Source organism: Vanessa tameamea, chromosome 11, assembly GCF_037043105.1.
Source record: "Vanessa tameamea isolate UH-Manoa-2023 chromosome 11, ilVanTame1 primary haplotype, whole genome shotgun sequence".
Classification (NCBI taxonomy): domain Eukaryota; kingdom Metazoa; phylum Arthropoda; class Insecta; order Lepidoptera; family Nymphalidae; genus Vanessa; species Vanessa tameamea.
Window position 1 is genome coordinate 6,031,342 of NC_087319.1, and position 25,753 is coordinate 6,057,094.

The following is a 25,753-nucleotide window of genomic DNA, read 5'->3' on the forward strand; positions in this document are numbered from 1 at the left end:
TTCGTTCTCTATTATTACATTATATCTATCAAAATAAGTAATAACCACGGGGTCTTATGTACCAATTGAAGATATCACCTCCGCCAAAAAAGGTTTATGTGCAAGTTCGCCTGGGTACCCAAGCATCGGGTATGCTATTACCAAAAAATAGTTTATATGGTTATGTTCCCATTTGAAAGTTGAGTGAACAACAAGGCAACAGATAAATAATATCTTAGACCCCATTTTTGGGTGTGCATTAACATAATATAAAAAATACAGGTATTAGGGAAGCTCGACAAAAACATAGAAATTGATGGCCATTGAATGATTTATGACTTTTAATTTAAGTGTTTTTTAATTATTCACTGCGAAAGTATCATAATATTTTTTTTCGACTACGTTGACTTAATTTATTAACTATTACTAAATTATTTTACATCTCCGTAAATTTTAATAAAAAAATAAACATAACTTACGTTTTTTTAATATTATTATATTTTAGAACAATGAAATTTTTTTTTTGTGTATCTATTGAAAGCAATGATTCCTTGGGGATATCGTAGTAAGGCGGAGGGTCGAGCTGTGCCTGACAACAAACTAGAAACCTGGAGAGCCTCAGAAATCAGGTCATATCAATATAACACAGAAATAGGTTTATACATTAAAGTAATTATCACCCTTAACTTAAAATAAATGCTTAATATTTGGATATGTTGTAGAATGAATAAGTGCTAGAAAGTAATTGTTTGTTAAGAGTACTTAAATATTTATCACATTAAAAAATAATATGTATAGAAGTATTGAAAATCATATTAATGGAAAATAATAATATTTTATAAAAATTTAGGTGATCGTTCAAAATTTTGATATAATGGATTTGATGGCAATTCATTTCGTTCTCATCTTTTACCAATAATTCGCTAAATATTTTAAAATTTATAGGAAAGACTTGCATACTTATCATATTTACAGAAACATTTCCTCACCAATGTGTCTTTGTTAGATGCGCAGCTTTATAAATTATACATTCTAATATTATAAAATCCGCCTCTACGCCTGTACACACACGCGTTTTGTCGCGTACGTCATCGATAGACGACGAGGCAAGGGGCCTTCAATCACTACTACAACCCATTTTGATATAACAGTATTACTTTTATTGTATTTAACTATACAATAATCATATAATTTATTATAACGAAAATGTAGTAAGTTTATTCGATAATTCGCTTTTCTAATCTATATTAATATAAAACCTATTAATGGTTGGTGTCTTCAAAGTGTTTGAATGGTTATTTTTGTATAAGTTTTTATATGAAACTAAATGATTTAAATACCACATTATTGTGATTTATAATTTACAACTAATTAATATTTTTTATATGGAACAAAATCGTTAGCTGCTGCTACAGCTGACGGAATCGAAATCTTTAAGGAACACTGATTATAGCAAAGTATTTTAAAAATCTGTAGCTGCCTAAAATAGGTAATTAAAAGCTTTCAATGATGTTTGATACCTATAAAATTTTAAAAGATAAGTGTGGGACGATGGCACCTGGCAAATACGGCGTTGACTTTGACGAGGGTTGCTGATGCTCTAAATATTTAAATAGCTGTGTATATATTAAAGCTCTAAAAGATACTGTTCGTTTAGGATTTTTTTTTTTAAAACATCAATCAGAAATAAACAAATAATAATTTCCTTTACGGTATTATTCCGTACCGTAATGGAATACTTATAGAAAATTTTCTTTAGCGTTTTTTATCAAGGTTTTTTTTACATTATAAGTACAATAGCGATTTGAAATAATATAATGCCCGTTAGAACTAATAACGCTGTGAAAAGCGGAACAAAAGACCCTTTTAGCTGCATTCACTATTAGTTAAATTTTCTCTCTTATCACAAAAACCTATATGGGTTACAGTTCTGTTTGGTTGATTTAAATATAATAGGAACTTTATTTGGTGATGACTTAATTTTCAGCATAAATCATGTAACATCAAATATCGGTAAAAGAGACAAGTACATAAAGATCCTCACATTGCTTAGTGGCTTTTCGTTCATGGAAATTCAATACAAATATAATGATAAGTTCTAATAGCCTTTTTTACTTCAAATATTTTATTTGAATTTCGAAACCCTAATTCCTATGAAGGCTACTACTACCTTTTTATAACCAATAACACTCTTCTGTTGATCTACAGACATATAGTAATAGTTATAGTAAAGTTTATCACCGATTTTTTATTAATGAATACTTCGAACTTTGATGGAAAGTTTAGCAACCCTGAGTGGAAGTGGCACTTAAGTGATATTGATGTAGTCGACCGCTTGACCTGCGGTTAGAGACTACTATATCTACTTATTCAGTTAATACATTATTATTAATACATACAACTATTTTAGAGAAGAGATATATTTTGCAGTACAAAACCACTCATAAAAAAATTCTTTATACGATTTGTTAGACGTATCAATTAATATTTTAAATGGACTGAAGTAATTGGTGGCAACAATACGTTATTTTTATATAATTCAGTAACGCTATTTTCCCTTTTTCTTATATATTTTTCTATACGTAAAGTTTTTAAACGTAAAGGTATTAAAAGTTGATAGCCTTTGTTCCCTTTGACATTTTAATAATTAATAAAGCATTTCCACATAAGTCTAAGATGTAACTATAATACAAAAAAAAACACTAATGTGCTGTCCCAGGTATACTCTTTGGAGTGGTCCGAAGGACACAGATAAGTTCGTTCGTTTGAAGCCCTTTTTAGCGAAATATAAATCATGAATCTGTCTCTAAAAAATAATGTATTAAAATTTAAAAGCGAAAAAATACTTTACAACTTTTATACTGTACGTATTATTTTTCTCTTGTGGTTTATCTATGGTGTACCTACGTTAATTCATATATTCGTTTAATGTTTCCTTTTTGTTTTTTTATTTAATCTCATATCTTAAATATCTCAATAATAATTGTAATAGAGAAGGGAAACGTCATAATTTTATAACATAGTAAACATTTAAGTGACGACAAGATAACTTATAACCTTCATTTAACTTAGGTCGGCGTTATATTATTGCATCATAGTATTCCACGTTTGTGTAATAGACTATTATACATTTTTAGTTTTAATAGCATCAATAGTGATTTTGCTGTACTATTATAGAATTAAGTAGCATTTGTTTTAACGTAGTCAAGTAGACATTTTTTAGAGACAGAAACAGACTTAGAATTTAAATTACAACGATATTTTTTTTACATGATGCGATCATATTAAAATATATTTCATATCTTTTGCTCTCAATATTTAATATATATGTTTTTATCTTTATACCCAAGTAAAAAATATCCTTTTATTAAATACATAAATTTTTTTTTTAAATACCAATAGAACATATTTTATTCAAATAATGTCCCTATGTTCCCCATATGGATATATTCACATTCCAGTCGAATCCAATCAGGTAGAGTTTTTTCCCTTAGTATATCGATAACGTCACAATAGTTTTTTAGTTTATAATCATACAGATTTTAAACTACTAACTTTGAGTTGATACATGAATACAAAAACATGTCGGTCTGTCGGTCATTATTACGCCTCACAGACCTGTTTCTAAACCGGTTCAGAGATTATCTACTCGACCTACGAAGTTGAGGATTATAAACTGATTATCATGAAATAAATATATTTGAGAATCTTTTGTATATTCTTTATACAAATATATAAGAATTTTGACAGGTAAAGGTTACGTATATTTATATCTATAGGCCCGATTGTTACTGCAGCTAAATAACCTTCTTATTTTTATAAATTTCGATTGAAATTAACGTTTGTTAATGCAAAGTGTAAATATCATAAAAAGTAAACACTATCGACAGATAAAATATGTAATGGAAGATTACCGACTGGTCTGATAGATTGTTATATTAATATACCGACTAGCTACTCATTTCGACCACGGTTTAAATTAAAGTTATATTAAAAAGTTGATATAAATAAATTTATTATTAGGTGGTTCATCGCGTTTTCTCGTATGTTTATTTGAATAATAAAATTTATATCTCTTATCTGCCTTAGGGCATTTTAATATTACTTAAATACCGGATGACCAATTTACAAAGTGAGTAAGTTAATTTTGAAGTGTAAGCATCATATTCAAAATTTTATTCAAGGGGTTTCCTATATGTTTTCTACGACTAAATGTCTAGCTACTGGTTCGTGATATATATACTACCGAGAAGAACAGACTAAAAATCAGAAACTAGTATTTTTCATCCATCATAATATTACATGTGATTGTTGACCTAGATAACAGCCATTCTCATTGAATGCTATATCAAGCATTACGATCCTTAAATAGATTAATATAATACTTAATCGGGCAATTGTGACGATGATGACGTCGAGTCTCTACGTACAGAAGTAATATTTTACGCTACGAAACATCTAAATAATATTTTGTCCTATAGTTAAAATGTAACAGTCGGTTACGGATACAAGGCATATTACTCGTTGGTTTCCTAGTTGAAGGCGCATCGACGATGAAAGAAATGCTGATTATTTTTATAGTAATATATTATTAGGTCAGTTACCATAAGCTGACTCGTTTTACTCTGCTTTAATTACAGTGAAATTACTAGTACTATACCGCAGAAATTCAATATTTGCCTATACATTTCAGTAACGTTGGCCTCAATGTTTTTGTGGTTTATAGTTAAACATTCGAAGCGCAGTCGAGTGAAGTCATTGGTCTTTAACGCAGCTGTTACCAGATATGTTTTAAAAGTACGGCGTGATAAGCAAAGCGGCTGGCACTAAGATGTTATTGAGTAGCTAGCCGTGTACTCGGTTGCAAATCACATCGCATTAGGACAGACTTCCACACAATTAAAAAAAAAGAAATTCCACACAAACTTCCATCCCAGTTTAACCCCATCAGGCGATGAATTTAAAAAATCCGCTTAGTACCATAAGAAATTCATGTGCATTTTGCATAATAATTCCTTTTTTAAGACCGAAACAATCAATCATGTATGGTAAATTTGTATAAAATAAGTATTAAACATACGGTTCTTATAACATCTATTACTATATATCTATTTTTATATATATTATAATGTATGACCTTTAAAAGAACCGTAGATATTTAACCAAACAGTTCATTTTTATATTTATCAACCACTTAAAATATTCCGATAAATATGTGAATCATTCAATGAGATAACTTAAACAAATTCTATTATTAGGTATCTTGGGGGCAGTCTATTTCACATAAATGTTATTCATATTAAATTTATTAAATAATAAAGGAAACGATCTCATATTTTACAACAATTACTACAATAGCGGTCACTTATCACAGCAATAAGTCATTCTCAGATAACAATGAGATGCGCCGGGTTAGGCTACGAGTGCAATGGGGGGTGTGGCTGATTGGAACATTACGCAACTACTTTGAGGAAGTATTCGTGGAATGGAATATTCCAAATGTTATATTATTATTTTTATAATATACTCGATGGATTGATATCGGCCATGGATAGCAAATAAAATACTAACAGGAACGCCGAGAAATGGCCTGCTTACGGTCGCAGAAGTTATAAATTTGAAGGTTCATATATTTTAAGCAGAATGACGGAATGTATTGTTTTATTGTATTCAATACAATATGTTTAACTAAAATATTTGCTTGTTATAATGGCAAGAAGACTTGAGAAGTATAAGTATAAGATATAGTATAAGAAAGCGTAATAAAAAAAAACAAACTTATTTTCAAATTTTTAATATTAGTTAGGATATAATCTTTGATAGCTTTATAATGAAACCATTGTATAAATGTTATAAAAGAATTGGGATAAAAAAGGTAAGTAAGGTTTATTGTATTGTTACATAAATCGTAATTGTACAACAACCGCATCGAAGTTTTAGTTTAGGTTAAAACGCATTAAAATTATAGGGATCTTTGTGAATATTAGTTTATCATAACAACATAGATCAGTATGTTGTCATAATAATAAATAATAACACGATCAATTTTATAACATTATTATGTACATCATTATATTTATATAAATATCTTATTACTGGTACGATGTTTTTGATAGTTAATAGCGTTACTGTATAAAATAATAATATGTTTTTTTTCTCTGTGTAAATTTTTTAGCCTAACTAATACTTACAACTAGCTATTAAAACTTCTTAGCCCTTATTGCCCCTAGATGATAGAGGAACGATCTTTAAAGGTTCCAAGTTAAAGTTATGTGTTGTGAGTTAGATATATTTATAGGATAGCCTATACCAACACTATAAATGCGAAAGTAATTCTGTCTGTCGCTCTTTCGCGGACAAATCTCTGAACGGAATTTGATAAAATTTGGTAGTATTGAAGCAAGCCCAAGGAAGGACATAGGTTATTTATGTATACCGTATGCCTGAGGACTAATCCTTAAAATGCGTGCGAAGTCGTAACCGACAACTAGTTCGTAGTAGAAACGAGACACACTTGATCAACTTACGCTGATGCTCACACGATCGCGTATTTCATAACTTTGACATTCGTATGAACATGTTTTTATAAATAGAACTATTATATAACAGTTGCATTAAATAAATATTTTTGTTGTGTTCTTTGTTGTACAAGACAATACAAATATACTTACATAGTACGGGCGAGTTTAATTTCAAACCCTACGTAATATTGAGTACAATAGTCACTGTAAGAAAAAAACGTATTGTGAACAAAAAAAATCACAAAGCACTCAAATAAATACAAGTATATTTATGTATATGACAGTTACACTAGTTCTAATGAAAATTTGTATTATTTTATAAGACTTTGTGGGCTGAGTATTATTGAGTCACAAGATTTACATAAAAGGTGCTGTTTACTTATAATTATATTTAATTAATATTTATTATACGAAATAATATAAATAATAAATAAATAAATATTGGACAACATCACATACATTACTCTGATCCCAATTTAAGTAGCTAAAGCACCTGTGTTATGGAAATCAGAAGTAACGACGGTACCACAAGCACCCAGACCCAAGACAACATAGAAAAATTTGGCTACATTTTAACAATGGAACTTGTACTTTAAGTATTAAATTCTAAGATTGCTTCCATTATTCGCTTCGACGCTATTTACGTCAAATAACGGGAGGATTTGCGATCCTCCACCTGAACCATTTTATTTCAAGCGAACAAATTGATCTTTCTTATTCGAGTAACGATAAGTAAGATCAAACTATATCCTGGACTTTAAAATATATATTTTATTTACTCATAAATAATAAAGAATAAGTGAAAAGAAAAAGTTACAAATTATTACGCTAGATACTTTTTTAAATATTATGAATAAGTATGTAAAACTCACATAACAAGATGGTTATTCTCAAATTAGATTGTATATTCAAAGATTTAATTTATGAGATTTTTTTTAGATATTTAAATAGAAATAAGTATTTATGAGTATTATCGTTTTTGAACGAAGTGCCTATTGAATTATTTATGTTTTTAAAATGAGTCGTTTGTTCCAAAGAGTTAGGTTTTGATTGTATCTAAGTACAATATTGATGATAATTCTGTATATATAAATTTAAAAAAATATATTATTCAGAAGTTTTAATAGTGCCTAAATCGAATAGAATTAGATACGATGTATATCAAAATAATATAACAACAGTTTTTTGTTTAATTTGCTTCAGACATACAATACACGGTGCTATATGTATAAAAGTTACTCAACTCTCTCCAATTTAAAAGTACTTAAATGTGGAAGTTTATAACAAGGTATGTTCTGCACCTACTTTAAAATTTTAAAACTCTAGTCGGTTTGGAGTACTTCTTACAAACGTACTGTAAAAAATCATAAGTTTTTTTTAAAAAAACGTAGATAGGTTTCATTATTCATTTATTTTATGTATAGTTACTATGGCCTTCATAAGCAGAATGTTTTTTTAATAACATATATAAAATTATAGCACGCTATGGACACGTTTTTTTTTTTTTAGTCTTCTAATACATACATATATTTATAATGTAACAACGGAAGTCTCATTAGAAATTACTAATATATTAACAAAAATAAAGCTTACTGCTTATAATTCATAATATTATTTATAGGTATAAGAGATACCCGAATATTAAATTAATAATAAATTCAGCAGGATAAAGTATACATAGGATATGGTATACCTATCATTAATTGAAGATAGACATATTTTAGGCTTACAAAAACCTATTTCAAAATGTTACGTAAAACATTTTATTAAATCAGTTACCTTTACCGTTTTTGTAAACAAAAACTAAAAACACGTTCACCGTATTTAAATTATACGTAAGGTCAGGAGTTTTAAGATTTGTTACAAAATCATCAGTTAAGTGGAGACCAGTTTCCCTTCAAAATAATTCGAAAACATTGTGACTGTGTGTGAAAGTTTTTTTTTTTGGTTATTTTCGTGTTGTAAAAGTTGAAAGGAAAGCACTTATGACTTACATTTGGAAAATTTCGTTTTAATTACAGTGCTTTAAAAAAATATATTGTTTATTCGAAATAGCTGTCATTTCTTTTTTATTATAAGTGATAACTAGATCTAATATAAAAAAAAAATCTATTACCGTGAAAAATTTTTAATAAAAATATAAACTGTCGATGGTATGTATGATGAGAGCGTGGCATCTACCCACAAAGCCCTATCACTATATAAAGTAAAGACGGTATTGGAATACCAATTATAATATTTTAAGTCGACTTTCAATCAACTGTCATTTCCACATATATCTTAGTATGTATTAATCCAAACCTGTTCTAACTTTTTTATTTATAAATTCTCACGAATAATTTGAATGTGTTTCACATTAAGATTATATTATGTTTAGATAGAATATTAAATCTATAAAAAAATAATTAAATCAACAGACACAGAAAGGTTAAAGGATTAAATTGGATATATGTAGATAGGTACCGGATATATTGTTATTTTAATAGCGAGACATATCAAATCATAGATGTAGTAGTTTTTTTTTAATGTTATACTATTAATAATAATGCTTTTTCAATGTCAGCGATATTTAACGTAGTATTTTTGTATTAAATTAACTAAAGATATTTAAGAGTAAATACTACTTGCAATAATAAGCGAGTTCGTTATTGCAAATATACTGCTTCATATATTACGTTCTAAGTGGTTGGTTAGCAAAAATAGTGCATTATAGTGAATATTAGTGGATTGTTATATATGGAGTTTGATATATAAAGAAGAAAGAAAGACTGTCACCTAAAGTTTGTTAAGTAAAAACTTAAATACGAAGATTTTTTTTCAGCCAAGAGTTGGTATTTGCGTTTGCAATACAAATTAACTTTATATTAATATGTACTGAAACTTATTGCACATGTATATTGCAACATGGACATAATTATTATAGGCGGTATTCCCATGTGGACAATCAGAAAACTATTAATCTTTGACTTGATTATTATCTTAATGAATAAAACAATTTCATACCTATCTTGTAATTAGAAACGAAACGAACGAAACAATTGAAATACCGAACACATTTTGAAAAACATCGTGTTATGACTTAGACTAGTTAATTCAATATTTGCTCACGTAGAAATTCTTTCTCTGAAAGGTTATTATTAAGGCAGTCTCGCATTACGAAAATTCCAATTTCAAATTGCTTACCAATAACAGTGGGATATTTTAAAGTAAATTCTTGTTTCGCTCGAATCACGTCCAGTAAGACCTGGTTCTCCAAGGGTGTTTCCAGGGCCGAAAATACCAGAGCACCAGATAGAAGATACGCGATATAGAACACTATATACATGACCAAAAGACATGTGAATCTAGATTTCCCGAAGATTTTACTAGTCGCAAGTAAAGGTTGAAACGGTGGATGTTCTTCTTCATAAAGAATTTCTCTCTCGACTATCATTTTCTTCGGATAAGGGAATAGTTGGCTGTGGACTGTCATGTCGTCATCACTTCTCGCTGAACTCATGCTGCCATACGAGTGAATACGAGGGTACTTCGGCCTATCCATCTTTTTGGATTCTTGTAGATCTTTGAGAAGTTGATTTTCAAAAAGCGTCTAATACTTCAACTATGATTTCGAATTAAGTTTTACCGACTCGATATTTTTGTAACGTTCAACAGAGTAAAATACACTTAAATGTTAGAAACAAGCGATCATATTTCAATAAGTAAAAAGTCACTTTTAGTATAAAATTTCCGTACTGAAACTGTATCTAAACGTTTTATAAATGTCCGAACCGAAGCTCCAAACCCGGCACCGCCGGATTTGTGGTCAACTGTACTTAAAAAAACGCTTAGGATGATTAGGCTCGAAGAACAAGGCGAAAAATTCTATTTTCGTTTTATAAAGCAGTTTAGATTTCATCTTGATACATTTTAGAAAAACTGATTAAATTCAAAAAGAGAATGGCAGTTAAATAGCCTTAAAGAACTGCGTGACCGTTACGCGCCGCGATCGAATATCGACTGAGAAGCGAGAAGTCGAGACCGTTGTTGTCGGTAACCGATTAAAAAGTTATCGGGATGCGCTTGCGCATCGTTTGAGTACTTAGTAAATGATCTTCGTGATAGTGAAATGATATGTAGTTAAGTTGATAACAACTGAAATTAGTTCAATTATTGCAAAATAATATTGTTTACTTATTGGATACAGTATAATAACGTATAGTTGTTATGTAATTACTATATATCTAATTAGTAAATAACGATTAATTATAAAATTTTATGACGATGTTATGTTTTATAATAAACAGTCAAAGGTTTAAATTATTTATTTGGTAGTTTATTACTTCTTAATAGTTTTAATAAGCAGAGCACAGCAGGTCACGATCTTGCTCGTGTCACCGCGTTACCGATGTACTTAGTTGTAATATTAAATTACTAAATATTATTTGATGTTTTTAAATGAAGACAAAGCACAATAAATACTTTATAAAGTCGTTCTTGTGTATTAATCGCAATTTAAAATAATAAGCTATTAATTTAGTTAAAAACACAATATATCTCTCAATATTATATCTGGCGCTCATTATTTTTTCTTTCAAAATCTTAATTTAAACCAAGAATCTCGTGTCATTTAGCTTTATAATTTAAATAAATGTAAAACTAACGACTCATTTACGTAAATTAAAAAAAAACTCAAAGAATTTCCTTCCACAAAGAACGGTATATCAATTAACTCACCACGCATAGAATGTGCTAAATGGAATAATAAATTATATTATTTTCAATGTGTATGTATAAAAATTTTGAATCGGTACAAAGAAACAAGTAGCAGGTACCGTATATTAAAGTTGTTACAAAAACAAACAACATTCTCAGATCATCTCTCTGCCACAACATTATACATGTAATTTAAATTGTTATGTTCTTTCTCTTTCCAGTAATAAAAAAAAAACTTTTTTTACGGTTAATCTAGAGATTTTGTAATTTATATAGACTTTTATCGAGTTTTGATAAAATTCGATCCAATTTAATCAATTTGATTTTGTAGGCATTAATGGCATAGTACCTTTCGAATTATTATATAAGTTTAATTAAAAATATCACCCTAATTAAACATTGGGAAGTGGGTCAATTTCAATTTACAATATTTGATTACAAGTGAAACTTAATAAAATCTTGTAAAGAAGGACGTTTGACAGTGACAAAAACAGTGAGGCTGATTTGACTGAATTAAACATATTCATATCGATTTGAGATAAAACAAATACATTTTTATCCTAATTGGTTTTTAGTTTCTTAGTTATATAGTTAACGCAGCATAAAGATCACTTATTTATTTTTACCTACTTTCTGTTAACTTTAGATTATTTTTTTATTTAACACAGTGTTAAAACTGATTAAAATATATTATACATAATAACATCGATTACACTTTACAATTCGGACAAGTATTTTCGGATATGTTACACAATCTTTCATAAAAGGTTTAAGAAAAAAATGGCTTGAGGTGTAAGGTAAAACCAGATCGCTCGTTTCTTGGTTACGCTAATTGTATAACATGTACTAATCCGATTAAACATATATATGTTATTTATATTTATTATAACGTGATGTTCCATATAATAAAAAAAAATATTCGAATTAAATCAAAATATACTTTATTCAAGTAGGCTTTAACAAGCACTTTTGAATCGTCATTGTACAAACTATATTAAGTGAAGCTACCACCGGTTCGGAATGTAGATTCTATCGAGAAGAACCGGCAAGATACTCAATATACTCAATACTCAAACTTTTCCAACATTTAAAATACAAAGTTATGTTAGTTAAATACATTTATGTATATTCATAATATAATATATCCTGCCTGAAAGTCAACAAGTATTAGCTCCACTCCTTTCTATAAATTATGTATATAATCCTGTATTGAACAATATGCTTTTTTTTACAAGTGATTTGAATTTATGAATCGGAAAAGCTAAAAAAGAAGAAAAGTATCTGCGGAATTTTATTATAGAAAGGATTTTAGACTTTGCCCCAAGAAGAATTTATTGATTTTGCGGAGTCCGAAACTTGGCATTATAAGCTTATTCTAACATCTCAGGCACATACAATGATTATCACTGATTCTATCATAATGATCAATGTTACTGTGAAATGAATTAATCAAAGATCATAGGTCGTGAAACCGAAGACCGCTGAGTGATAACGTTAAACACATTATCACACAGCGACTCATTTTGAAATCTGCTATTATAATTTACTGATCGATGGTGAAAGGACAAATCACGAGGAAGTCTTGCCAAAATCTTATTAATCAATACACAATGATACTTTATGGATATAGACATAGACAAATTTTGTAATAAGCTCATAACTTTGAGCAGAGATGGCCCAGTGATCACGTGAATCTTAACCGTTGATTGCGAATTCAAACCCAAACAAGCTACATTTAATTATCATGTATATAAGTAGTCTGTTATATCAACACTCATTGGAGCAGCGTTAAGGAATAAGCTTCGAATCTCCTTAGCCTTTCATTTAGCCTTTGCCTAACAGTTAGACATTTATAGGCTGTTACTATCTACTGCTACTTCTCCTTTAGTTGGGAAGCATCGTTTGTTAATTACAAAAATAAGATAACATGTAGTTATCTTTATACTAACCTGAGAGACAAGGATGGTCGTTAAGGAAGTCCATCTTGAGCTTTGCCATATTTTTTTCAGTTTCTCGTTCAATTGGACCTTCCAGGGCTTGGAAGACAGACGCTCCTTGAAAAAAAACTAGTGTTAGATTTGGGACTAGAGACATTAATTTACGACGCGTCTGTAAGACTATCAACGGTCCACATAAGGAAATACCATATATCATTGCAAAGGATTTATAGAGATGACATAATAGTTTTAAAGTGCGATTGTAATACAAAGACAATAGCATTATCGTAGTTTATAATTTTTTTTGAAATATTTCTTTAACATTAATAAGTATATAAGAACATCGATTAAAATCTTGTTTAGTTACATATATATTTCATATTAATGAACATTTGGAAGTTATTGCAATGACAATGATTTCCAATACTGCTTGGATCGATTCTCAAACGTCTAGAAGAATAATAATGAAACTATTTCTATCGGTAAGGTTGTATCAAAGGTATGTATAATGTATTTAAACTAGTAACATTATAAAATTTACATTTTTAAGATCACCCAATATTAGAACATATATTTGCGGGCTTTATATATAAAAAAATATACATGTTTTATATATATTACTTACCCATCGTCAGGTATAGCCCCATAGCGGTTATGATCGTCAATACCCGAAAAGTGGGCATACTGCGTATATCACCTATGCAGCCAGGCATCACCAACCTCATTTCAACTGTGAAAAATAAAATTACATCAAAATTTATTCATGACAAATGTGTGGGTATATACAAAGAAGTAGGAGTGTTTTAATGTACGGAAACTACTATTATTATTACTATTTAATTATCTAAATATTATATACAGGTTGTTTGTGATATACTACTAAACTAACCTAAAATAAATCATTTAGAACGCTCAATTTATATAAAAGTAGGTTTTGTATAAAAGTACAATATGATGATATGAATTATTAGCAAAAGGCATAAAGCAAAATTTTGTTGTTTATGGTATTAGTAATTTGGTCCTACAAGGTTTTTAGTGTTTTAATCAGAGCTATATATACGTTTTAATAGACAACGTATGTAATAAAACTATCGGTAATATTTGTCATAAGGGAGCATAACTCTATGGATGAAACTACACATAACAGTAGCATTTGGCGTAAATAGCAATTTCTGTTGTAAATATTAAAAAATGTGATTCTGGTTCATGATGTATCGCTTAAAAGCCATAAAGCATAAATATAAATCATATGTTAATACGGTATTCAATGATGTATTCCTTAGATAGTCAAATAATTCAAGTATTGACTAAGATATTTTAGACTACAATAAATTTGGAAACTTCTGAATGCAATTGCAAATGAACACAGACTTAACGATCTACGTTTTAGAAATTTAAACTAACTGGATAAATATTGCAATTCAGTGTATGTATTAAGTTACAGAAATAAATAAAACTGTGATAAAGTGTATATTATTTTTCGTCATATCGGATTAACCGTCCAATCGGATTACATGTGTGAGGAAAAACGAGTGCACTTATTTTTGCGCAAATATCTGTCCAGTGTATTATGTAATATGTCCTGTGCATTTAGATAGTCTTTCAGATTCATATAATATTAGTAAATCGATAGAACTATCCTTATTAATGTATAACGTCTTTTCTCTCGCTTTTTAGTGATTTCCCGAAAAGGGACGGAAATGTGTAACAGGGAGCCGGGGAGCGCGGAATATTTGATTTGACGCACGGTAGTAGATTTGGCCGTCAAATTTGGTACCAACTAATTTATTATTAAACTCAGATATAGGGTGTGACACATCAAAAGCGACTGCTGAAAGGCTCGCTTTTTGTAATGTCTTATAATAATAATCGTTTGTTTTATAGTAGCTGCAGGTTTCTTATAATATCAAATGACCCTAAAATAATACAATATCTCTCTGAATAAATTAATTTCAAGAAATTTTACAATCACATCAACGTCAAGTGTTATGTGGAAACATATTTCTGAGATTCTTAGAATTCATTCGAGGTATACAGACTAAAAATAAATATATAATGTTTAATGGTAAATCAAAAAATAACTTCTGAAAAACCACACGTATAACCAAATATAAAATCTAATGTGTCTAAGAACTGTTATAAAAATTCAAGCGAATAAATTGCTTGTCTTACAATGATGTATAACTACCTTCACATGATATCCTTAAGGGTAAAGGCTAAATTAATTACAAAGTAGGATTAACATAGGCACAATCGCATTGCATTTTGGCGAAATTCAATTTCGTCGAGACTGAAATGGGCCGAGCAATTTACCGGCTCTGACGGGATAACTCAATTATCAGTAAAAGTTATAAAAGCAGTTATCGATACACAAGTTATTACGTAAAAGTTAGCAGAAATAGTCAATCTTTTAGATTCATGGATTTTCCAGAACGTACTTCGTAGTTTCGAAGAGATATATGTTTTGCTTAAATTCAGATCTTGTTATTTATTACTTAGACTATAGTAAAAATGTAACAAATTCCGCAAACACAATTCCAAATTTTTGGGTACTTACGTACAAAAAGCGCCGCAACAAAAACAAAAATGTGCCAATTAGGTTAGGTTTTGATTTTAATTTCTTATTACCATTTTTGTATAATAAATTGGCTTATTAGCAGATTTTTTTTGCTGAAGTGATGTTAATACGTAACGTTTTTTTAATTACGTTTTTTAAATGCTTAATTTATAATGATAATTATAAATTGTTTGATAATTATAATTGTTTTTTCTGTTTTCTGATCTTATTATATTCTTTCGTTGTACGTTTATATGGTAAGGTACTCCTTTCCTATTATATTACTAACCGACCAGTAACATAGCGGAAAGTATAGTGGGCGGGTAGATTAATAATTAATCTGAAGGTAATTATAGAGACATTATTATTAAATGTGTATTAATTTTAATAATTGACATAACTATAGGCCAGCTTATAAAGTTACATATCCCAATGTCCTGATCAACATTATTGCATTTTCAGTCAATATTATTTCAATAAGAACACGTAAATCCGTTGGTCCAGCGCCTGATCTTTCATCAGTTATATCAGATTTACCATCAAACCGGACTTTGAAAATGAGGAAATACTGTATTTTTCATTAAAGCCCAGATGTATGTGCACATTAATTCTCCTGCCTAGTCTCCATTGAGAATCGCCACCACGACTTAATAGGGTCAATTAAAAATAATATTAAACATGTATAAAGTTCGAAATTCCAAAAAGATTTAATTTCGTGATTTGAGAAAAGTAGATATCTTGTAATTACATCCGTACAAGTTTTATATTTAACCATCCAATGCGGGACTTAATAGAACTAAAGTGGGACGAAGTCTAATTTACCTACATCCTGGCGACTTAGTCTTTTATCTGATCTGATATTCTAAACGATTTCCATTATGTATCCATTAACAAGGTTTCATATGAACGTGAATAAATATATAGAGCTACGCAAGATATCATGTATGTGATTAAGATTACATTACAGAAAAAAGGGTAATTAGATTCAGTTCGCTTTACTTGTAAAAACCCTGGCCATTAGCATTTGTTGCTACTAGTAGCCTTTTTTAATCACAGGAAGAGTAAAAACAACTATGATATTTATATCATTGGCATATATATATTATATATTGATAGGGAGAGAGGTCGTACACAATACCCCCTACAATAGGGCATAAAGCCTATGCCCTTTCTTGGGGTTCAAGTTTGCTTCATACCAAATTTCATCAAATTTGATTCAGTGGTTTAGCCGTGAAAGCATAATAGACAAAGAGTTACTTTTATAATACTAGTACAGATATTGAATAATCAATTATAGTGTTAATTATGGTTTCGTAAAAACAAAAACCGTTTTAAAATCGCTGTGGTTGTTATCGGAACTTTGGAAGTTCAATTAATGTAAGTCGTGTTAGAAATACTTATTTATGCAGTTACATTTATATTATATTTTTAATAAACTCATATTTTATTATTGTATCATAAAAATAAGTGTAATAGATTTCAGAACGTCAATCGTATGGCTTTAAAAAATAATACAAAATGTTTTCCCGCGCAAAATTAGAAAAAAAAAATGACGGTCACCCATGTAAAATGTGAATAGGAGATTATAAGGTTTATAAAATTAAATAAATAGTAAAAAAAACTATATACTGGTGTATTTATTAGTATTTTAAGTGTAATAGGTTTGTATTTCATAAAAAAGAGTTATTTTAAAAATAACTGTAGATAACACAAACAAGAACACTCGTTTTCATGTTTGTCGACAAAAATTGTTTGTAGTGCATAATGTGGGAGAGTTAGCAAATCGAATGGAGTATGTAAATCAAAGATTTGTTGACGTAAGAATTTATTAGTTCAATCCTTTTTCTTCCTTCCAGTTAGAGTATAGATAATTTCTGGACATATAGTACCATTCGATTGATATTTCAAAAAAGTAAGACATTTTTATTAAGGCAGTTCGAATTATGTTTATACAAATATCAATTTGAAATATATTAATATTTAAATGTTAGTTTTTTTTTTACAAATTTATTTAGTCTGAGCTCATGTTGTGTATAATTTAATGGATATCTATTATAATAAATAAAAAAAATTGATAGTTAATACTTATAAATGAGGACAAGTTGTATTGTAATTAAACTATAAAATATACTACGCCAATATACATAAAATTTATGCACGAAGATTCAGGATGTTTCAAAAAAAAGTTTTATTGCATAAATCTATTACACAAGTACCTATATATAATAAACTTAGACTGAATATTGAAATGACCAGCGTGAATTTAATGTTCTTGTATGAAATAGAAGTCCCTTACATTACAGATTTTTCTTTCAGCGTATTTTTGTAATGTATTTAAAAAAAATTCAATCACGCCAAATCAAATTAAATAAAGATTCTTCTATTCATAATATTTGGAACCCTAAAGGTCAATTTTTATTCTAAAAAAGTAATTTTAGCGACTAGAATTAGGTCGCAACACAGAAATAGAGTTCAATCAATAAATTTCAAAGCTATTTTATACCAAGTTTTTATTCTATTTTGTTCATGACTAGAAAGTTCTATACAGTATCAGATATCGATTTAGGTATATTATGTTATTTATTTAGATTACGCCAATACGATCCTTGTTGAATATTGATTTTGTGTAATCAAAAGAAATAAATCTAAACGTTAATCAAAACGACTATGTACATAATCGTACTATTAATACACAGCTGGGATTATATTTATTTAGCGATATATTTCATGTATTTGTTAAAATAGATGAAAGACAGATCTGCCATAAGCAATGTAGCATGACGTAGGTACATGAGTAGGGGAATTTAAATTATTCGTTGAAAATTAAAAATAATTATTGTACAAAACACGACCAACTGGAATTCACTATCAGGAAAGCTAGAAAAAATTATCCGGTAAATCGAATTTCCTTTTCTCTCGGAGCAATGAGACGCGGTTTTAAATACTTAATTTAGATTCTGTTGTGTAAAATGTAAAGGTGTCAACATTCATTTCAATTTGCGATTTTACATTGCTAACCCACTTTAAACAGAAAGATCATTAATAAATAACATTATTCAAATTATATTAAAGTATATCTTTTAGAAGCTATGTAATATGCGTAGAAGCAAAATATTTTGTTAATACATAAAAATGGTATTAGGACTTTTGTAAAGAGACTAACGACCGCAATAATCTTTTTAAAGTAATATATATTTATTTAACGGACACAGTATAATGTAAATACATTAGCATGTTTATTGTTTGTAAATGAAACGATCGCGTGAGTTAAAGTCCCTTATAGTGTACATAGCAATATTTACATCAACAAGGTCAATGTAACCGAACTTTAAACATGTTAAGTATATAATATACATGTGCAGTTCTTTCATATCACCTTAATGCCTCTGAACTTATCAGTTATCTAGTATCGCAGAGTTGTATTGCGCTTAGTCAAACTTTAACGTAAGTATTAATTAGTAATTTTTATTAAAGCAAATCCACTAGCATAGCTTATGCAGCAAGAAATTTAACTTCTGCTTATGCAAAAAAATAAACATGGAAAAAAATGCGTGAGACGTAATTAATAGAAAATACAATATTTCTGGCCTCATACTATCCAAGGCGGATTATTATTTATCGGAAGTTTTTTTAATGGTTTATATTGAAACATTATTTTTCCAGCCGTAACGACAAGATGACACTTAGTAGTTTTAGTGTAATGTGTACCCAGAATATCGTAAATAGAATTTAAAAAAAAAAACAAACAATGTTTTGATACACTATGTTTTGATATAAATGACACAACAAATAGTCAACTGTTGGGAACCTATCATATTAGTATAAAGTAGTAAAATTATCTGTGTCTAAATAACATTGTGTTTGATGAGATAGTATATACAATATTAGTATGTAGTGTAAATAGTAAATAAACAAGATTATGGACTCAATACTAATAATGACACCGCAACAAATACGACTTTAGATGTTATATTACTGGGCCTACTTTTAAAGACAGAGCTATGGACCTAATGTTCCTGCTCTAGTACATCTTTATGGATATAATATATATCTGAAATATGCATGCTTCTGTAAGGCTGTGTACAAGATAAATTATAAATATAAACTATTCATGCGAAAGCTTTATGTTTTTGAGCATATTTGATAGTATTTCCCAAATATCGCCTGTTACCATAAATCATCAATCTTTTCGGAAAATGTTTGCAGAAACTGATACGACAGTTGATAGATTCAAATCAAATAAAAATATTCTTTGTCCAAGTAGATTCATAAAAGGTATTTTTGAATCGACATGTTACAGTATTGAATTAATTCTACCACCGGTGTGGAAAGTAGATTCTACCAAAAACAACCGATGATACTCGGTTGCTCTTTTTTGTATTATCTACATTCCCAACAAACATTTGACAGGTCGCCACAACGTGCCAACTGTAACTTTTGGTTCTATAAGCTGGTCGCCGTTACGCCGTTATAACGTCGACATCACCAAGAAAAGGCCCATTTTATACGACTTAGTGTCCTATAAGAGTCATGTAGCCGTCGCATAATTTACTTTTTGGTCGCATAGTGGTCGTATAGAAGTCGTATAGAGGTCGTGCGGCAGACTTAAAGTGTTTATTACCGCTGCTTTACGACATTTGATCGAATACCAGTATCCAACACGCTTCTTACCAGACTATATTTTTTGTAAAAGTGACAGGATAAAATATTAATTGTAAATTGAGTTTGAAAGCTGTCACGAACAAACTTAATTGATTGTGAACATTATTTTTTATTTATTCATCTCTGTATGTTTACTTCGAAACTCATGTTCAAGGAATGTTAATCTGATGGGAAATTAATTTTATCGAGTTTTATGGGCTAGTTTTAACTATATAATGAACGCGCTTGTGTAATCAATTAAATAAATAATATTTTATTGAGATTTTTTAAAGCAAGTTTTAAAAATTACCGATACACGATTTAAAGTGCAGGACAAGACCTTTATACAACTTCTAAACGACGTTTTAATTTATGTCATTAATGGATTTGTAAATATTCCGCCATAGAAAACGAAATTAGAGTTCAATTTAGTAATTGCCAAGTGTGTAAAACCTTTTTATTTGATATATTTATTGAGTATTTATTGGTTCAGCTGAGATAAAAAATGATATGTGATATAATAAATATCGATAACTTTTTAACTAAATCAGATTTGATTACATTAATACGTTTTCCTGGATCTTTTGGAACTGATCCGGGTATCCTTTCGTTAAGAATTTTGTTTAGGTCCCTCAAAGCAGTTTGTGAAATGTTGTAATTAATTGCCCATTTTTTTAGATTATAACGAAGTATATCATTTTCATGGGCTTCATTTGTGCCATTATAATCGACTATCACTAACACACAAATTATCAAACATTTCGTCAAATTCGTCTACGTTTGAATTTACTTTTATAGAGCCACTAAATGCACTTTCTGCGCTTCGATTAATACATTGCTCAGAACTCCCTAAATTTTATACGGAACCATCTCCAATTAGCCTGCAGTTAACTTGTCGCGTACTTATATTCGATATAATACAATTGGAGGTAAGAAATGATGCATAGGTTTTTTAACTTTCCTCTTAAAGTGGAGACTTTTTTTAATGTTTGCCCAGCTTTTTCTATCCATTTCAACTCTGTAAAATTATTTTTACGAAGACGCAAATGAATGGCGGTTTGTGTAATATTTAGTGTATTTTAAAACTCTTATAGGACATTCAGTCATATAAATGTCGTAAAAAAGTCATATTGACTTTAATTCGTGTAGGAGTTTTATACATCACTCTAATACGACTATAGTCGGTATAAAAGTCGCAAAGACGTATCTACTGTCACAACGCTGGTTACACGACTAAATACCGTGTAATAGTTGTATAAAACAGTCGTATAGAAGTTTCTACGACGTTTTTACACGACTATAAATCGAATAAACTCTCAGCGGCACTAAGTCGAATAACAGAATAAAATTACTTCTATACAACGCTTATACCATTATTAGTCGCGTAATTTCTTCTTATTCGACAAAAATGTTTGTTGGGATTGTATTGTCACGATATATATGTTAGGATGTGATGAACTTTCACGTGAGGTGATGAAACGTAATAGGTTTAATACCAAAAATATCAAACTATTTCCGTACTTAATGAGTGGAACATTGTCGGGAGTTTCTATCGATTATCGATAAACTATAAAGCATATACACGCTTGTTTAAAATAAAATATTATTATTTATCCTGAAATCGCATTAAAGAATTGAATGTGAATCCCAGAATCATTATAGGCCCCGCCCAGCCTCCAGTCTATCGATAATAATCGATAACAACTCCACAGAAACGTTTCACTCGTCAAGTACGGAGATTAATTTATTTTGGTTTTATAACGATTTTTATATCATACATTTATATTAACATTAACAGCATGTAAATTTCCCATTGCTGGGCTAAGGCCTCCTCTACCTTTGAGGAGAAGGTTAGGAGCATATTCCACCACGCTGCTCCAATGCGGGTTGGTGGATAGATATGTGGCATAATTTCGTTGAAATTAGACACATGCAGGTTTCCTTACGATGTTTTCCTTCACCGCCGAGCACGAGATGAATTATAAACACAAATTAAGCACATGAAAATTCAGTGGTGCTTGCCTGGGTTTGAACCCGTAATCATCGGTTAAGATTCACGTGTTCTAACCACTGGACCATCTCGGCTCCTTCATTTACCCGAATAGTTTATAATATTAAATATTCGACAGAAATTTCTTAATAAAAAGAGTAGGGACAGTTCATATTCTTGGTATAAAACGGAGGAAAAAGAAAAATAAAAATGTTTGATTGAAGTGTTTAGTGGAAGATACTTCTGTAAGAGCCCTATTATATGTCGTGTCGATACATTCCAATTAACAGATTTGAATTTTTCACTGGATTTCTCACTCTGACATCTGTATTTTTCAAAATTTATTAACAAAGCGTATTTGCTCAGATTAAATATTTTTATTGATCATTTATAATAACATAATTATACTAAATATTTGCTCTATTACATATAAATTCAAAATCATCTACGAATTAGGTATAATGTAAAATAATATTAATATTTTCAGATTTCATTATCTATTAAGTTACTTTATAAATCATGACCTTAAGGAATGGTGGCAAGAATGCTAGCAGTATTTCTCCGTTGAATTGCAATTCCAAAATCTGGATAAAAAATGAGCCAACCCTGCTGTCACCAGTGGAGGCAATAAGGTGAGGTATTATACTTTTTATTTTCTTTATATAATTCTCTAACTATATTTATGTTATCTTGATTACGTCAAATTTGTAATATGTTTTATAGAGCGCATCGTCATATCTTAGCATCTGTCCTCTGTGCTCTCAATATTACTGTAGCACTAGCAGACTATAGTCAACCCGATAGTCACGTACCCTATTCTATAATCAGATAGCTTTATGGCATCGGAATAGATTTAATGTAGGTCATCGTTGCAGTTTGCACTACAAGTACTACTTTAAACTAAAGACTATTATAAACGTTAACGAGTATATTGCCTATAATCCGTATGGTTTCCGGCAGAGTAGATTAGTGCAACCAAATCTCAACCGGTAGGTTGACATGTTACCATAATTATTATATTATATTTAGGTTTCGTGAGAATTAACCAATACACCGTTATAAGTAATCCCATTTCCTAAATAAACCGACGAATTTTACTTTCAGTGTTTTATAAAATACACCGCGTCGACCCAAAATAAAGGGGATAAGACCGAGTGAATAATAATGATGATGATAGTTATTGTCTATAATTTATTTTGTATCTGTGCCAATTTTGTAAGCGAAATTGCCATTCGATCAAGTTATCTCTGACTTGTCCTAATTTAGAGGACGTCCGGGACATTTAGAAAGTACTATATCCATTAATTTTGTCTATATTATACGGGCTGTCTATTTTTATTAAGGGGCTTGCCTTTTTTTTTTCAGAAACAATGACAATTTAAAAAAAACATTAGTGTAAAACTTTAAGTAAAATTCTTGATATTTAGCATTTACACTTCTAGATTGATATATTACTAGTTATCGCCCGTGGCTTAGCTCGCGTTTTAGGGGTTTGTCATCAGTTGTTAGACAGACAGACAGAGTTACTTTCGCATTAGTATAGATATGAGGTTTTCTTGTCCTAGGATTTTGTATTAAAGCAAATGTTATGTATTAATATATTATATGCAGAAAATAGACCCATACTTATTTTAGACTCAATTAGAATGTAATACTTTATATTAAATATTATATGAATTATTATTGTCTGTATGTTACATACGAGTATCTGTCACTTTGCCTATTAGACATTATAATATTATATTTTTAATCTGGTAACATAAATATTGAGAGATACTCGATATATATATATATATATAGGTATTTTTAACTGCGTATTTAATAAAACATTATTTATAATTCTTATAAAATAATATAAGAAAAACTTTTAAACATCGTTTTATTTCTGAGTTAAGACTAAGTTCTTACAGTATTGAACATCAAAGAACGTGAAAAATTACATACTCGTAATAAGCAATGCAGAAATGGTAAAGTTAAAATGGCGACCGCTATGTTAAAACTAGAAAACTGTTTGATCTAAGTAAGAACTATATATATGTATGCTTTTGCATACCTTACAATCATTATTCTAATTAGGTTTTAAGTCAAGATTATTTTAGAAGTACTCTAAAGTTTTAACTAAAATTGGTAACAATAATTCATTATAAAGAAAAGCCTTTAATATGAGTTGAAGGACTCTTAAAATGTAGCGTCGAGAGAAGATACAAAATAGAAAAAGCCGCTTTCTACTCTTAACATTTTCAAGTTGTAGATATTTTTAAACTGAAAACACTTTTTCCAACCCGTTTCAGAGTCGGACTGGCCGTCGAGCTGTCATTTATAAATATGGGTTGGGTTAATTCTTGATAGGATTCATATGAAACCTTTTTTTTATATTTCGAAACTTAAAAAGTTTGGTTATTATTTCATTTTTATTAACATGGTCTTATTAAGATCTATTAAATTTAAATTTAACTAAATTGTTTTGTATATTGATGTAATTTCTAAAGTAAATATATTTAGAGATGTACTGAAAAGTTTAGTACGTAAGTTATCTGTGGTATATTATACTTTGTTTATTTATATATTTTAACAAATCGTTTCCTGAAAAACTTAATCTCATTACGTTAATGAAACACGCAATATTTTATAAAAAACAAATAACTTATTGTTTCCGTAAGTATGTACCACATTAATATGCTGTAATAGTATGATACTATTCGATTAAAGTTTGATGTAAACGTAGTATTTACTGAACATACATACAGAGTAAATATTAAAACATTATGTTTGACTCGGGTGTGACAGTCTGCAGAACCGTGTTATAATTTAAATTACATATCCTTAAATGTAAGGAAGATTCGAAGAGTAGTTAGCTATGATACCAATACTATAAAGTATTAAGTTTTGTTTCATTGCTTGACTACTAAATTAAAAAGATGGAATTAATTTGTTAATAATTAAATACACTTTTACAGTTGCTTTTTGTAGCAGAACTGTGGTAATTTTTGGTATATTATTTGTTAGAAGGATAAATATAAATGCCTTATCTATAACATAACTTACGACAATAATTTCTAACCGAACCTATTTTATAACAGAGAAGCGAGCAGCTTTCTCTTAGTTAAAGGAAAATTAATAACAAGAAAGTTGATATTGCAACACAAATGAATCTATTTTAGTACCAGAGAGATGCATATGAGTGGTTTTAGTTCAATAGAATAGAGCTAATCAATCTCAAAACGTGCCGTAAGAGCCTACTGTATAGAACTCGTTATTAAGTAAGTACAATCTTGAATACCATCGAGGATATAATTTATAAGCACGTATAGTGGCAGGATACCCACCCAGCAAAGGCATTCCCAAGAGAGGTTGGCTTCGGACAAGGCTGGTCGTAAATAATTTTCAAATTCTGTACAACACATTACCATGTGACCAGAAATAGTGGCAGGGG

At 29.4% G+C, this 25,753-nt stretch overlaps 1 protein-coding gene across 2 annotated transcripts in view; it reads right to left on the reverse strand.

Annotated features, from left to right (window-relative positions):
* The window catches only part of LOC113400808 (potassium channel subfamily K member 1-like), a 45,811-nt gene that overhangs the window by 8,485 nt on the left and 11,573 nt on the right, over positions 1-25,753 (reverse strand). The window contains exons 2-3 of one of the 2 annotated variants that reach the window (XM_026640479.2): positions 13,758-13,862; positions 13,145-13,249 (exon numbers count right to left, since the gene is read on the reverse strand). In XM_026640479.2, the coding sequence (XP_026496264.2) occupies positions 13,145-13,249; positions 13,758-13,857 (205 nt within the window). In that variant the 5' untranslated portion in view covers positions 13,858-13,862. Of the gene's footprint in view, positions 1-9,683; positions 10,511-13,144; positions 13,250-13,757; positions 13,863-25,753 lie in introns of those variants that run through there. The other variant, XM_026640478.2, reaches the window with a different exon arrangement.